The sequence below is a fragment of the Nerophis ophidion genome, linkage group LG01, assembly GCF_033978795.1.
Source record: "Nerophis ophidion isolate RoL-2023_Sa linkage group LG01, RoL_Noph_v1.0, whole genome shotgun sequence".
Lineage (NCBI taxonomy): Eukaryota > Metazoa > Chordata > Actinopteri > Syngnathiformes > Syngnathidae > Nerophis > Nerophis ophidion.
In genome coordinates this window covers 21,579,840-21,597,632 of record NC_084611.1, presented here as the reverse complement: position 1 = coordinate 21,597,632, position 17,793 = coordinate 21,579,840, and the positions used below count along the sequence as shown (strand labels likewise).

General features: G+C 38.6%; 1 protein-coding gene across 1 annotated transcript; it reads right to left on the bottom strand.

Annotated features, from left to right (window-relative positions):
- Positions 1–1,284: 1,284 nt before the first annotated feature.
- il12b2 (interleukin 12B 2) lies at positions 1,285–9,241 on the bottom strand. Its single transcript, XM_061919501.1, has 7 exons — positions 9,134–9,241; positions 5,861–5,930; positions 5,537–5,782; positions 5,350–5,452; positions 5,049–5,239; positions 1,680–1,828; positions 1,285–1,604 (listed from the first exon to the last, which is right to left on the bottom strand). Exons 1-7 carry the CDS (start codon positions 9,227–9,229, stop codon positions 1,461–1,463), a joined length of 999 nt encoding a protein of 332 aa, XP_061775485.1. The 5' UTR covers positions 9,230–9,241; the 3' UTR covers positions 1,285–1,460.
- Positions 9,242–17,793: the final 8,552 nt, after the last annotated feature.

The following is a 17,793-nucleotide window of genomic DNA, read 5'->3' as shown; positions in this document are numbered from 1 at the left end:
CATTCAAAGCTCTCACTGATGGAAGGAGGTTTTGGCTCAAAATCTCAGGATACATGGCCCCATTCATTCTTTCCTTAACACGGATCAATCGTCCTGTCCCCTTAGCAGAAAAACAGCCCCAAAGCATGATGTTTCCACCCCCATGCTTCAAAGTAGGTATGGTGTTCTTGGGATGCAACTCAGTATTCTTCTTCCTCCAAACACGACAAGTTAAATAAATAAATGATAAATGGGTTGTACTTGTATAGCGCTTTTCTACCTTCAAGGTACTCAAAGCGCTTTGACACTACTTCCACATTTACCCATTCACACACACATACACACACTGATGGAGGGAGCTCCCATGCAAGGCGCTAACCAGCAACCATCAGGAGCAAGGGTGAAGTGTCTTGCTCAGGACACAACGGACGTGACGAGGTTGGTACTTGGTGGGGATTGAACCAGGGACCCTTGGGTTGCGCACGGCCACTCTTCCACTGCGCCACGCCGTCAGCCGTCATTTTATACCAAAATGGATACATGGATGATACTTCCAAAGACATGCACCTGGGGATAGGTTGATTGGCAACACTAAAATGGCCCTAGTGTGTGAATGTGAGTGTGAATGTTTTCTGTCTATCTGTGTTGGCCCTGCGATGAGGTGGCGACTTGTCCAGGATGTACCCCGCCTTCCGCCCGATTGTAGCTGAGATAGGCGCCAGCGCCCCCCGCGACCCCTAAAAGGGAATAAGCGGTAGAAAATGGACGGATGGATGGGATGATACAGCAGAGGGTTGGGAGAATGTCATGTGGTCAGATGAAACCAAAATATAACTTTTTGGTATAAACTCAACTCGTTGTGTTTGGAGGAAGAAGAATACTGAGTTGCATCCCAAGAACACCATACCTACTGTGAAGCATGGGGGTGGAAACATCATGCTTTGGGGCTGTTTTTCTGCTAAGGGGACCGGACAATTGATCCGTGTTAAGGGAAAAATGAATGGGGCCATGTATCGTGAGATTTTGAGCCAAAACCTCCTTCCATCAGTGAGCCCTTTGAATGGTTGACCAAATACTTATTTTCCACCATAATTTACAAATAAATTCTTTAAAATTCCTACAATGTGAATTCCTGGATTTTTTTTTTCACATTCTGTCTCTCACAGTTGAAGTGTACCTATGATGAAAATCACAGACCTCTGTCATCGTTTTAAGTGGGAGAACTTGCACAATCGGTCGGTGACTAGATACTTTTTTGCCCCACTGTATAATGTTTGTATAATAACCTACATTAATGCAAATGACTGGCCAAGAAAAGCAATGTTTATTAAATAAACAAGGATACAAAAATAAATAGGTTTTTGATGGTTGGTTTTAAATAAATAAAATAGAGATGAATGTGTCAGAATGGCAGCGTTCATTCGTACTTAGAAAGTAAGCAATTCACAGATTTTCGGACAGTTCAAAGAGACAAGATAATGTCAGTGAGTGAGTTTTGTCGAACAAGTCGAGTCAGTCCACTCGCTCCAGGCCGACCGCACCAGCGGGTCTCTGGAGCGGACTCTCAGCTTGGTGATCTTGAGTGGTATTAAGATGGTTGAGGAGCTGACCAGAAGACTATGGAGCTGCGTAGACAACAAAGGAGTGGTGATGGAGACAAACATTTCCAAACTAGCTTTGTATGTGGAACTGATGCTCACCTCCCCGTCGTCCTTGCGCTCATATTCAATTTGGTGCTCCAGGCGGAAAAAACTGTGAGGCTTGGGCCAGCTGGATGGAGGCTGGATGGTCACGTTTATGCCTGAAGACCCCTTTTGGCATCTGACTATCTGAGGACTATCCGGTTGAACTGGGTACAACAGAAGACAGTCACAACCTTTTTGTACTCCGCATGCATAATACTGACACTTAGTCTAAAACTAAAACACTACTCATAGTCCAACTTATGCAAACAATGTTACTGATAATAATTGTGTTGATGTTGACATTTAGAAAAACATTTTATTATGTGCAACATTACCTTTACCTCATGATCTGATTCTAATATTAAGTCTAATACTATGACACTAATATATAATACCAAACTACCATATTTTTCGGAGTATAAGTCGCTCCGGAGTATAAGTCGCACCTGCCGAAAATGCATAATAAAGAAGGAAAAAAAACATATATACGTCGCACTGGAGTATAAGGCGCATTTTTGGGGGAAATTTATTTGATAAAACCCAACACTAAGAATAGACATTTGAAAGGCAATTTAAAATAAATAAAGAATAGTGAACAACAGGCTGAATAAGTGTACGTTATATGAGGCATAAATAACCAACTGAGAAGGTGCCTGGTATGTTAACGTAACATATTATGTTAAGAGTCATTCAAATAACTATAACATATAGAACATGATATACGTTTACCAAACAATCTGTCACTCCTAATTGCTAAATCCCATGAAATCTTATACGTCTAGTCTCTTACATGAATGAGCTAAATTATATTATTTGATATTTTACGGTAATGTGTTAATAATTTCACACATAAGTCGCTCCTGAGTATAAGTCGCACCCCCGGCCAAACTATGAAAAAAACTGCCACTTATAGTCCGAAAAATACGGTTGTAACGGAGAACAAACTGATACTAATGCTGAATGTAATGACGTACTTTACTAATACCAACACCAAAAATAATCATTTGACACTTCTACAATTTTATAACAACTTTCTATGTAACTACACTCATACTAAAGCGACTATTACTAGTAAAGATTACCCAAACCATACGTCCTTATTTGATGATTCTAATACTGATAATACTGTACTAACAATAGCACATGCTAATACCTGACAATAATACTTATCCCCATATTCCACTAATAACTGATAAATGGGTTGTACTTGTATAGCGCTTTTCTACCTTCAAGGTACTCAAAGCGCTCTGACACTATTTCCACATTCACCCATTCACACACACATTCACACACTGATGGAGGGAGCTGCCATGCAAGGCGCTAACCAGCACCCATCAGGAGCAAGGGTGAAGTGTCTTGCTCAGGACACAACGGACGTGACGAGGTTGGTACCAGGTGGGGGATTGAACCAGGGACTCTCGGGTTGCGCACGGCCACTCTCCCACTGCGCCACGCGTCCCCATAATACATAATGCTATCAATGATAATTTGATAGGTACAATAAAACGGAAAGTTTTTTTTTTTTTTAAACACGAATGCTTTAATACTGAAGCACCAACTAAAATACTGCTGCAATATAACAAAATATCATCAAATCTACTAATATTACTTATACTAACACTAGTACTTTGATACTCAGAATTGTACAGAAATGTCATATTTACTACTAATGCAACCATTATTTCACTACTGCTGCTAAAGGTAATATTACTAAATATACCTCCTCAAGATTATGCCTCACTGTAATGCTGATGCGGTTACTAAAATGATATCTTACTGTTACTGATGCCAACACCAATACTAATACAGCTCTAATATGTACTGCAAGCACCATTATTAAACATTACATTTATTTTATGAAATAATACCTTGCATCCAACAACAATACCCTTACTAAAATGATACCTTGCTGATGTCTGATACCACAACAACAATAATAAGTACTCCTCGTATTGCCATTATTAAACATGATCAAACAATACCTTAAAAAATGGGTCACACAACTTTTTGACTCGGGGGCCGCATTGGGTTAAAACAATTTGGCCAGGGTCTGGGCTGTGTATGTATATATATATATATATATATATATATATATATATATATATATATATATATATATATGTGTGTGTGTGTTATTAAAACAGAAGCTAAAATCAACAATTTAATGAAAATTTATATATTATTCTTTACAATAAAAAAATATTTGAACATTGATTAAATTGTCAGGAAAGAAGAGGAAGGAATTTAAAAGCTAAAAAAGTATATGTGTTTAAGAATCCTAAAGTCATTTTTAAGGTTGTATTTTTTTCTCTAAAATTGTCTTTCTGAAAGTAATAAGAAGCAAAGTAAAAAAATAAATGAATTTATTTAAACAAGTGAAGACCAAGTCTTTAAAATATTTTCTTGGATTTTCAAATTCTATTTAAGTTTTGTCTCTCTTAGAATTAAAAATGTCGAGCAAAGCGAGACCAGCTTGCTAGTAAATAAATACAATTGAAAAAATAGAGCCAGCTCACTGGTAAGTGCTGCTATTTGAGCTATTTTTAGAACAGGCCAGCGGGCGACTCATCTGGTCCTTACGGGCGACCTGGTGCCTGCAGGCACCGCTTTGGTGACCCCTGTCTTAAAGCATCTCTTCCTGAGGGCGTTTCAGTCTTATAACTTCACCTTTATCGTTAGTTTTTAAACCAAAATGTTTCCGTTCTCCCTTTTCTGTCTACACACTGTATCTGTTTGGAAGTACTCTGTGATTGTGTGCCGCCCAACATGCTCGTCTGCACGTAAACTAGCAGTGACATGACATGACGATACTATACTAATACCAGCATACCCTACAACCCTAGTAGTAATAGACTTTGTGGCTTGTGTGAAATCTAAAACAACACCTCCAGGCAACTTCAACACTTTACTAATACCCTCCTCCATTCACATCCCATCTCCCCGGATTATAAACAACCTAATGTAAATAATCAAATGTACTTCTAATGTATTTACTTGTTCTTATGCTATCTGAACTCACTATGTTCTCTGCTGGCTGTACATATCCTACTAAGTAAGACCTACACTGTTTCAATGTCCATTTCTCTGTTGATGCAATTGTTGATGACTGAAGTACTGATATCAACCAAAGCTCGTCATCCCACCCCCGGATTGTAAATAATGTAAATAATTCAATGTACATACTATGATGGTTAACCTGTGTGATGACTGTATTATGCTGATAGTATAGATTTGTACCATGAATTGATTAACGTGGACCCCGACTTAAACAAGTTGAAAAACCTATTCGGGTGTTACCATTTAGTGGTCAATTGTACGGAATATGTACTGAACTGTGCAATCTACTTATAAAAGTATCAATCAATCAATTAAATCATAACTCACTGATATCTCTCAGATAAAATGTCTTGGTCCTCTGGAGAAAAGTGTAGTCCTTGATGGCCTCAACTGTGAGCTCAAGCCTCGATATCTCCTCTGCAAAGGGATTGAGGGAGTGGGTCAGGTCGAAGTGGATTCTCTCATTCTGGCTCTTGGTGGTGCCGTTGAACCACGAACACTGGTTGCCTCCGTCATGACTGATTGGGGCGGGGGGGGCGGGGGTGGGGGGATGGGGGGGGAGCATTGAGACAAAAGATGTTGGAACTCGGCCTACTTTGCGTTCTGTAGCAATAAAGTGTTTGCCTACCAGTTAGGGCCCAGTCCAAGGCGCACGGCTCGATACTTCCTTTGGTGCCATATGCAGTTAAAAGTGCAGTAATAAGACCTAGCACGACAGCTGAGAAGCGAATCTGTAAAGAAGACACACAATCCAAGGGTGAAAAACAAAAACAAAAAAAAAAACAGTCATAGACTACTGTCACTTTTTATCTCACCAAGCTCTTCCTCTTCCTCCGCCTCCATCAGGAGAAAAGTGGAAGCCGTCTGCCCCTCACTCAAGCAAGTGTATTTTCCCAGCATGGGCTTGCCTACATATTTCACCAGTAGATTGGGACCATCCATCGAGATCCTGCCATTAAACTCCACGTCCTGACCTTCAAACGTCCATGTGACGTCATTTTTGGTTGTCGTGCCGCAGGGCAGCGTGACCGCATGGCTGCTGTCCCTTTTAGCAACGACATCTGCAGGACGCCACAAGAAACAAAAAATCTTGTCACTGGCACATCAAAGAGGACGAACGAATAGCGTGTAGAACGTACAGCTTTGTGGGAAGTCCTCCAGTCCTTTTGCTCCCATCAGGCTGATGAACCCAAGTATCAACAGGGCTTTCTGAGGAGCAGAAATACGAATATTTAAATGAAAAAACTTTGTGTATATATATATGTAAATATATATTAGGGGGTGTGGGAAAAAATCGATTCGAATACGTTGTGCGATTCAGAATCGATTCTCATTTTTGAAAAATCGATTTACTTCTTTTTTAGATTTTTATTTTATTGTATTTTTTATCAATCCAATAAACCACTACACAGCAATACCATAACAATGCAATCCAATTCCAAAAACAAACCTGACCCAGCAACACTCAGAATTGCAATAAACAGAGCAATTGAGGAGACAAACACAACACAGAAAAAACCAAAAGTTATGAAACAAAAATTAATATTATCACCAACGGTATCAATATTAGTTATAATTTCAGCATAGCGGTGATTAAAAATCCCTCATTGACATTATCATTAGACATTTATAAAAATAAAAATAAAGTGTCACAGTGGCTTACACTTGCATCGCATCTCATAAGCCTGACAACACACTGTGTCCAATATTTTCACAAAGATAAAATAAGTCATATTTTTGGTTCGTTTAATAGTTAAAACAAATTTACATTATTGCAATCAGTTGATAAAACATTGTCCTTTACAATTATAAAAGTTTTTTTTTTTTTTTTCAATCTAATACTCTGCTAGCATGTCAGCAGACTGGGGTAGATCCTGCTGAAATCCTATGTATTGAATGAATACATAATCGTTTTGAATCGGAAAAATATCGTTTTTGAATCGATAATCGAATCGATACATTATCGAATCGCGACCCCAAGAATCGATATTGAATCGAATCATGGGACGCACAAAGATTCGCAGCCCTAATATATATAATATACTTCTCGCTGGCCTTTGACCTGAGCTATTTTTTCTATTTGTCACACTTTTCATTACTATGATTTTTATTTAGCAAATGTTTTACTTTTTATTCGACCCCTTTTACCGTATGGCTTTTTGTGCTATTTTGTTCAGCACATTCTTTGTTTAAGTTCTTTGTTTTTTTTTTTCTCCACAAGCTGGATAGTGTGTACCACAGGGCACTGAGATTCATCACCAACTGCGCTCCCCTTACTCACCATTGTGTCTTATACTCAACGCCTCAATCATTGGTATGTTTTCATCTACAAAACCATTCTTTGTATCACTCCATCTTATCTGTCTTGTCTTTTAACAAAAAAAACAAGGAAGTCACAATCTGCGTTCAATGAATGTTCTTCAATTTGTCTTCCCCAAAGTAAGAACTGAAATGGGCAAGAAAGCATTTAGGTTTTCAGCACCGAAGGCTTGAAATAACCTACAATCGAATAATCAACTTCAAACCCTTGTTACATTGAATGAGTTTAAAGTTTCTGTGAAATGATTACTGTCTACCTTGTCTGTATGCAGATGTGTGATGTGAGCAAGTTTTAATGTTGTAGTTGGATGTTTTATGTGTTGTTTACTGTTTTTATTGTAACCTTGCTGCTGCCCTCTTGGCCAAGGAAAAGGGATCTTTGATCTCAATGGGATTTTACCTGGTTAAATAAAGGCTAAATAAAAATAAAAATGTTTTCCGTTTCTGTTGCTCAATGCCAGGGGTCACCAACACGGTGCCAGCGGGCACCAGGTTGCCCGTAAGGACCAGATGAGTCGCCCGCTGGCCTGTTCTAAAAATAGCTCAAATAGCAGCGCTTACCAGTCAGCTGCCTCTATTTTTTCAATTGTATTTATTTACTAGCAAGGTGGTCTGGCTTTGCTCGACATTTTTAATTCTAAGAGAGACAAAATTCAAATAGAATTTGAAAATCCAAGAAAATATTTTAAAGACTTGGTCTTCACTTGTTTAAATAAATTCATTCATTTTTTACTTTGCTTCTTATAAGTTTCAGAAAGACAAATTTAGAGAAAAAAATACAACCTTAAAAATGATTTTAGGATTTTTAAACACATATGCCTTTTTACCTTTTAAATTCCTTCCTCTCCTTTCCTGACAATTTAAATCAGTGTTCAAGTAAATTAATTTTTTTATTGTAAAGAATAATAAATACATTTTAATTTATTTCTTCATTTTTGCTTCTGTTTTTTCGACGAAGAATATTTGTGAAATATTTCTTCAAACTTATGATTAAAATTCAAAACAATTATTCCGGCAAATCTAGAAAATCCGTAGAATCAAATTTAAATCTTATTTCAAAGTCTTTTGAGTTTCTTTTAAAGTTTTTGTTCTGGAAAATCTAGAACAGGGGTTGGGAACCTTTTTTGCTGAGGGAGCCATAGAAGCCAAATATTTTAAAAAGTAATTCCGTGAGAGCCATATAATATTTCTTTTTAAGACTGAATACAACTAAAAGCATGCATTTTTAAATAAGACCAACATTTCAAGAGTATAATACGTCTCTTAATCTTTTCAATAATATTGTTATTCTGAAGCTAACCAACAATAAATAAAATACTTCTTACCATTAATGCGACTTTTAGAAAAGGTGCGGTAGAAACCGAATTGATGGATTAAAATGCATGAGAATGTTTTATATTTTGAACGTTATTTTTGACACTGTGATTACCAGCCGAATTATTTCATTACTTACCGTAAAGAAATCTCAGCTAAGATTTATCTGAGAGCCAGGTGCAGTCATCAAAAGAGCCACATCTGGCTCTAGAGCCATAGGTTCCCTACCCCTGATCTAGAAGAAATAATGATTTGTCTTTGTTAGAAATATAGCTTGGTCCAATTTGTTATATATTCTAACAAAGTGCAGATTGGATGTTAACCTATTTAAAACATGTCATCAAAAATATATATTTATTGTGAGAAATCCTTAAGATGATCAGTGTTTCCACAAAGATAAATATCATTAATTATTAATAATAACATAGAGTTAAAGGTAAATTGAACAAATTGGCTTTTCTGGCAATTTATTTAAGTGTGTATCAAACTAGTAGCCCTTCGCATTAATCAGAACCCAAGAAGTAGCTCTTGGTTTCAAAAAGGTTGGTGACACCTGCTCTATGCTTTTTTAACCTGTAAAGGACTTTGGTTCAATTTAAAAGTTGTTGTAAACGTGCTATATAAATAAAAGTGACTTGACTATAATCGGACTCATTGATTGTTCTTTCATGTCTTTTGTTCTGAATCAGTTAAACAAACAAACAAACAAAACAAAAATGATCATTCAGAACATTCCAAAACAGATAACAATATTAGGCCATCTAACGGCCTTCACTTACCATTGCGGTGCAACAACACTGGCAATCAATCAAGAGCAGGAGTCCAGCTGCAGTGACACTAATGGCCGTATGCAACAAATGGCCAACGAGGTTCATTTTTATACTTTTGCATCAGCACCATCACCCTTGCGTGGGAAGGGTGATTGGGGAAGGGTGATAGGGGCAGGGGAGGGGGGGGGGGGGGGGGGAGTGAAACTTGGACACATAGTCTAAACCAAGGCTGTTGAGAAACACAGCATTTCCTGTTGGTTGTCTTGCATGTCAAATTTTGTAAGAAAAAAAAAAAAAAAGGGTGGGTGGTTTCGAACAAGATAATAAGATAAGAATGGCTGATAACAAGTGATTCGTAAGTCTTCAGTGGGGTGCGGGCTTACCCTCGATTGACGTGCTATTCCGACAGATAATAATAACACATTTTCCCTTATGTTCATCATTTGTTTGAAAGTTAGCAGGGTTTTCCTAAAACTAAAACACTTTTACATAAAATCAGATAAAGGGAAGGGAGGCCAAGGCTAAGACAAATCTTTAAATTGTATATTCATTACACAAGTCCTACGATTAGCCTTTTTTTTTTTTTTTTTTTTTGCATTTATCTAAATTTCTCAGTGACCATTCACAAAACCCAAAACCTGTGAAGTTGGCACGTTTTGTAATTCGTCAATAAAAACAGAATACAATGATTTGCAAATCCTTTTTCAACTTATATTTAATTGAATAGACTGCAAGGACAAGATATTTAATGTTCGTACTGAGAAACAATTTTTTTTTGTGTGCAAATAATCATTAACATAGAATTAAATGGCAGCAACGCATTGCAAAAAAGTTGGCACAGGGGGATTTTTACCAATGTCTTACATGGCCTTTCCTTTTAACAACACTCAGTAAACGTTTGGGAACTGAGGAGAATAATTTTTGAAGCTTTTCAGGTGGAATTCTTTAAGTTGTTCAACAGTCCGAGGTCAATGGGAGACAGGTCTGGATTACAGGCAGGCCAGTCTAGTCTTTTACTATTAAGCCACGCTGTTGCATTGTCTTGCTGAAATAAGCAGGGGCGTCCATGATAACGTTGCTTGGATGGCAACTAATGTTTCTCATTGTCAAACCATTGGGTTGAGTTTTTTCTTGCTCTGATGTGGGATCTGTGCAACAGCCTTTTGAAACACTCGTGATTTAGGGCTATATAAGTAAACTTTGTCCAAAGACATGCAGCTGGGGATTGGTTGATTGACAACACTAAATTGGCCCTAGTGTGTGAATGTGAATGTTGTCTGTCTATCTGTGTTGACCCTGTGATGAGGTGATGACTTTTCCAAGGTGTACACGCCTTCCAGTCCTTGCGACCCCGAAAGGGACAAGCGGTAGAAAATGGATGGATGGATGGAAGTAAACTTTGATTGATTGATTGATTGATTGATTGATTGAACATATGTTGCTCCAAAACCTGTATGTACCTTTCAGCATTAATGGCGCCTTCACAGATGTGTAAGTTACCCATGCCTTGGGCACTAATACACCCCCATACCATCACAGATGCTGGCTTTTGAACTTTGCGTCAATAACAGTCTGGATGTTTCGCTTCCTCTTTGGTCCGAATGACACGATGTCGAATATTTCCAAAAACAATTTGAAATGTGGACTCGTCAAACCACAGAACACTTTTCCACTTTGCATCAGTCCATCTTAGATGATCTCGGGCCCAGAGAAGCCGGCGGCGTTTCTGGATGTTGTTGATAAATTGCTTTCGCTTTGCATAGTAGAGCTTTAAATAGCACTTACAGATGTAGCGACGAACTGTATTGAGTGACAGTGGTTTTCTGAAGTGTTCCTGAGCCCATGTGGTGATATCCTTTAGAGATTGATGTCGGTTTTTAATACAGTGCCGTCTGAGGGATCGAAGGTCACGGTCATTCAATGATGGTTTCCGGCCATGCCGCTTACGTGGAGTGATTTCTCCAGATTCTCTCAACCTTTTGATGATATTATGGACTGTAGATGTTGAAATCCCTAAATTTCTTGCAATTGCACTTTGAGAAACGTTGTTCTTAAACTGTTTGACTATTTGCTCACGCAGTTGTGGACAAAGGGGTGTACCTCGCCCCATCCTTTCTTGTGAAAGACTGAGCATTTTTTGGGAAGCTGTTTTTAAACCCAATCATGGCACCCACCTGTTCCCAATTAGCCTGCACACATGTGGGATGTTCCAAATAAGTGTTTGATGAGCATTCCTCAACTTTATCAGTATTTATTGCCACCTTTCCCAACTTCTTTGTCACGTGTTGCTGGCATCAAATTCTAAAGTTAATGATTATTTGCACACAAACATTTTTTTATCAGTTTGAACATCAAATATGTTGTCTTTGTAGCATATTCAACTGAATATGGGTTGAAAATGATTTGCAAATCATTGTATTTTGTTTATATTTATAACTAACACAATTTCCCAACTAATATATAATATATAAATATATAAGTAAACATTGATTGATTGATTGATATGGAAATGGGGTTTGTAAGTTGCTGCAAGCAGCCAGCTGACACGCTCGCTTTGGATCAGTTCTAAAGAATATGTCTTAAATGTAAGTAAAAACATGATCCTAGTGAGCGTGAAGTCATCATTCGGCCAGAGGCTCTTTTAATGTGCTTATTTTTCATCCGTCCGAGAAGCGGGATTTAAAAGTAAATAAGATGAGGGAATTATGACTTTAATTCGCATCCTCTATAATCATGCTTTGACCATTTTACTCACAATTAAGACATATTCTTAAAAACGGATCCAAAGCGAATCTGTCAGCTGGCTGCTTGCAGCAACTTATATGACAGTGACCGCGTTGTTTAAAAACACTAGTACAGTTCATATGTGACACGATCAAGATGTAAGGGCGCAGGAAAATGATGAAAGACAGACACTATATTGCCAAAAGTATTTGGCCACCTGCCTTGACTCACATATGAACTTGAAGTGCCATCCCATTCCTAACCCATAGGGTTCAATATGATGTAGGTCCATCTTTTGCAGCTATTACAGCTTCAACTCTTCTGGGAAAGGCTGTCCACAAGGTTGCGCAGTGTGTTTATAAGGATTTTCGACCATTCATCCAAAAGCGCATTGGTGAGGAGGCCTGCTCTCTCGGTCTCCGTTGTAATTAATTCCAAAGGTGTTCTATCAGGTTCAGGTCAGGACTCTGTGCAGGCCAGTCAAGTTCATCCACACCAGACCCTGTCATCCATGTCTTTATGGACCTTGCTTTGTGCACTGGTGCACAGTCATGTTGGAAGAGGAAGGGGCCCGCTCCAAACTGTTCCCACAAAGTTGGGAGCATGGAATTGTCCAAAATGTTTTGGTATCCTGGAGCATTGAAAGTTCCTTCCACTAGAACCAAGGGGCTAAGTCCAACTCCTGAAAAACAACCCCACACCATAATTCCTCCTCCACCAAATTTCACACTTGGCACAATGCAGTTCAAAATGTACCGTTCTCCTGGCAACCCCCAAACCCAGATTTGTCTTTTCGATTGCCTTGATTGAAAAGTGTGATTCATCACTCCAGAGAAGGTGTCTCCACTGCTCTAGAGTCCAGTGGCGACATGCTTTACACCACTGCATCCCACGCTTTGCATTGGACTTGGTGCTGTATGGTTTAGATCAGGGGTGTCAAACTCAAATACAGAGTGGGCCAAAATTTCAAACTGAACAAAGCCGCGGGCTAAGGTTGAACAAATTAACCTTTTAATAGGGACCCAAACAAGTTTTGCATTGAATATTGAACAAGTGACACTTATATAACTTTATAGTGACGTGCAAAATCGAGTTTCAAATAATACTAATAATTTAAAAATAGCAATGGTATATCAAATCAAATTTAAATAGAAATTGAATGCCTCTTTTCTATTTGCAGCCTTCTCGGGTAAATATCAAAATAAACTTTTCCCACAGGCTAATAATAAATGTTTGTATTGTAGCGTCCAGGAAAAGGTAGTACTGCAAGGGGTTCTGTGTATTTGTTCTCTTGTGTTTATGTTGTGTTACAGTGCGGATGCTCTCCCGAAATTTGCTTGTCATTCTCGTTTAGTGTTGGTTCACAGTGTGGCGCATATTTGTAACAGTCTTAAAGTCGTTTATACGGCAACCCTCAGTGAGACCTGTATAGCTGTTGACCAAGCTTGCATTGCACTAGCGTGTGTGTCTGTGTAAAAGCCACATATATCATGTGACTAGGCCGGCACGCTGTTTCTATGTAGGAAAAGCGGACGTGACGAAAGGTTTTAGAGGACACTTGAGGCAGTGCCTTTAAGGCACGCCCTCAATATTGTTGTCCAGGTGGGAATCGGGAGAAATTTGGGAGAATGGGTGGGGGTAGCAAGTATGAGTATTAGAGGTGAATGCGGTGTTACAGCGTCACCGCCGCTATGTAATACCGGCGGGTAATTTGTTAATTTGATATTGCCTCAAGGGCCAAATGAAAATACACGGCGGGCCAGAGTTTGACACCCATGGCTTAGATTCACCTGCTCGGCCATGGAAACCCATTCATAAAGCTCTCTGCGTACTGTACGTGGGCTAATTGGAATATCACATGAAATTTGGAGCTCTGTAGCAACTGACTGTGCAGAAAGTCGGCGACTTTTTTGCACTATGCGCTATAGCAGTGGTTCTCAAATGGGGGTACTTGAAGGTATGCCAAGGGGTACGTGAGATTTTTTTTATAATATTCTAAAAATAGCAACAATTCAAAAATCCTTTATAAATATATTTATTGAATAATACTTCAAAAAAATATGAATGTAAATTCATAAACTGTGAAAATAAATGTAACAATGCAATCTTCATTGTTGACAGTTCGATTTTTTGTGGACATGTTTCATAAATATTGATGTTAAAGATTCATTTTTTGTGGACATATTCCATAAATATTGACGTTAAAGATTCATTTTTTGTGAAGAAATGTTTAGAATTAAGTTCATGAATCCAGAAGGATCTCCATTACAATCCCCAAAGAGGGCACTTTAAGTTGATGATTACTTCTATGTGTAGAAATCTTTATTTATAATTGAAACACTTGTTTATTTTTCAACAAGTTTTTAGTTATTTTTATATCTTTTTCTCCAAATAGTTCAAGAAAGACCACTGCAAATGAGCAATATTTTGCACTGTTATACAATTTAATAAATCAGAAACTGATGACATAGTGCTGTATTTTACTTCTTTATCTCTTTTTTTTCCAACCAAAAATGCTTTGCTCTGATTAGGGGGTACTTGAATTAAAAAAATCTTCACTGGGGGTACATCACTGAAAAAAGGTTGAGAACCACTGTGCTACAGCATCCGGCGACCCATCTCTGCCATCAGTGTACATGGCCTACCACTTTGTGGCTGAGTTGCTGTTGTTCAAAAACCCTTCCATTTTCTTATAATGAAGCCGACAGTTGATTTAGTAGTGAGGAAATTTCACGACTGTGACAGTTTCACGCTGGAAATCACTGAAAGTGGCCCATTCTTTCACAAATTTTTGTACAGTCTCCATGCCGAAGTGCTGGATTTTATACACCTGATTCTGATCATTTGGATGGGTGGCCAAATACTTTTGGCAAGATAATGTACAAATACAAATAGGTGAATTCCAACACACTGCATCCCTCGGTGTACAAATCAATTCCATTAATTGTCAAACGTGGAAGTGCAGCGTTGTTGTGTTTGAGTGTCTGATTGTGGCGGCTGATAGGTGTCGGATTGATGGAATTTTGACATCCTAGAAATATTTATCTTTACACTTGGCGAGAGATTAATCGCTCACATTTAGATTCAAGATTTAGGTTTAGATTTAAAATGTAGGTTTATATTCAACATTTAGCCCTGCAATGAGGTGGCGACTTGTCCAGGGTGTACGCCGCCTTCCGCCTGATTGTAGCTGAGATAGGCGCCAGCGCCCCCCGCGACCCCAAAAGGGAATAAGCGGTAGGAAATGGATGGCTGGATGGATGGATTCAACATTTAGGTTTAGATTGAACATTTAGGTTTAGATTTAAGATTTAGGTTTAGATTTAAAATTTAGGTTTAGATTTAAAATTTAGGTTTAGATTTAAAATTTAGCCCTACGATGAGGTGGCGACATGTCCAGGGTGTACGCCGCCTTCCGCCTGATTGTAGCTGAGATAGGCGCCAGCGCCCCCCGTGACCCCAAAAGAGAATAAGCGGTAGAAATGGATGGATTCAACATTTAGGTTTAGATTGAACATTTAAGTTTAGATTTAAGATTTAGGTTTAGATTTAAAATTTAGGTTTAGATTTAAAATTTAGGTTTGGATTTAAAATTTAGCCCTGCGATGAGATGGCGACTTGTCCAGGGTGTACGCCGCCTTCCGCCTGATTGTAGCTGAGGTAGGCGCCAGCGCCCCCCGCGACCCCAAAAGGGAATAAGCGGTAGAAATGGATGGATGGATGGATGTATTCAACATTTAGGTTTAGATTGAACATTTAGGTTTAGATTTAAGATTTAGGTTTGGATTTAAAAATTTAGGTTTAGATGTAAAATTTAGGTTTAGATTTAACATTTAGGTTTACATTCAACATTTAGTGTTCACATTTAACATTTAGTGTTCACATTTAGATTTGTCATTTAGGTTTAGATTCAACATTTACTGTTCACATTTAACACTTAGATTTATAATTTAGGTTTAGATTTAATATACGGATATAATATTTTGAGTCAACATTTGATTTCAACCTAAATGTGATGAAAACTAGCAACATTTGAGAAAAGTGAGTTAAATCTCATCTGCTAGAAAAAGTGTGACTTTACTTTTACATTTGGTACCCCAAAAGTGAGAGCTGAAGATCTTCTGTAAAAAAACAAGAGACCCAATCCTGAAGTCACCAAACGAAATTATCCTAATGCCCTGACTGCGCTGGACTATACCGTCCAGAAAGGTTATGAACAGAATCAGTGACAAAGGTCAAACCCTCACTGTGAACGGGTCGGACTTTAAATTCATTAAGCATTTTAATTAGTACAGTGGGGCAGAAAAGTATTTAGTCAGCCACCGATTGTACAAGTTCTCCCACTTAAAATGATGAAAGAGGTCTGTAATTTTCATCATAGGTACACTTCAACTGTGAAAGACGGAATATGAAAAAAAAATCCAGGAATTCACATTGTAGGAATTTTAAAGAATTTATTTGTAAATTATGGTGGAAAATAAGTATTTGGTCAACCATTCAAAGCTCTCACTGATGGAAAAAGGTTTTGGCTCAAAATCTCACGATACATGGCCCCATTCATTCTTTCCTTAACACGGATCAATCGTCCTGTCCCCTTAGCAGAAAAACAGCCCCAAAGTATGATGTTTCCACCCCCGTGCTTCACAGTAGGTATGGTGTTCTTGGGATGCAACTCAGTATTCTTCTTCCTCCAAACACGACGAGTTCAGTTTATACCAAAAAGTTATATTTTGGTTTCATCTGACCACATGACATCCTCCCAATCCTCTGCTGTATCATCCATGTATCCATTTTGGTATAAACTCAACTCGTCATGTTTGGAGGAAGAAGAATACTGAGTTGCATTCCAAGAACACCATACCTACTGTGAAGCATGGGGGTGGAGACATCATGCTTTGGGGCTGTTTTTCTGCTAAGGGGACAGGACGATTGATCCGTGTTAAGGAAAGAATGAATGGGGCCATGTATCGTGAGATTTTGAGCCAAAACCTCCTTCCATCAGTGAGAGCTTTGAATAGTTAACCAAATACTTATTTTCCACCATAATTTACAAATAAATTCTTTAAAATTCCTACAATGTGAATTCCTGGATTTTTTTTGCCACATTCTGTCTCTCACAGTTGAAGTGTACCTATGATGAAAATTACAGACCTCTGTCATCATTTTAAGTGGGAGAACTTGCACAATCGGTGGCCGACTAAATACTTTTTTTGCCCCACTGTATATCTCACAAGGTACATCCATCCATCCATTTTCTACCGCTTATTCCCTTTTGGGGTCGCGGGGGGCGCTGGCGCCTATCTCAGCTACAATCGGGCAGAAGGCGGGGTACACCCTGGACAAGTCGCCACCTCATCGCAGGGCCAACACAGATAGACAGACAACATTCACACACACATTCACACACTAGGGCCAATTTAGTGTTGCCAATCAACCTATCCCCAGGTGCAGGTCTTTGGAAGTCGGAGGAAGCCGGAGTACCCGGTGGGAACCCATGCATTCACGGGGAGGACATGCAAACTCCACACAGAAAGATCCCGATACCAAGGTACAATAAAATAAAAATCCAACTTGGTTCAGCTTGTACAGATTCACTACCCAGTGAAAATGAGTCAATAGACAACCATTACTGTCTAAATAGCATAGCTGGCGAGATATTTCTGGCTGCATGAGTGCTGCCAGTTCTAGTGGGCTGCGGTTCATTTAGGAAACATGAATCCCAACATATTCTGTGACATTGTGAGGCAGAGCATGACCCCTCCCTTGAGAAATTGAGCCACTTGGAAGTTTAAAAAAAAAACAACAACAAAAACACACCGCCATCTCAACCGGTGATGTCATCATGGAAGAGGATTCCATTTAAAAGCCTGTACAGATCTGGTGAATTCCAAACCTAAAAGGAATATAATTAATATATTAACACTTTGGACATAATTCAAACATTC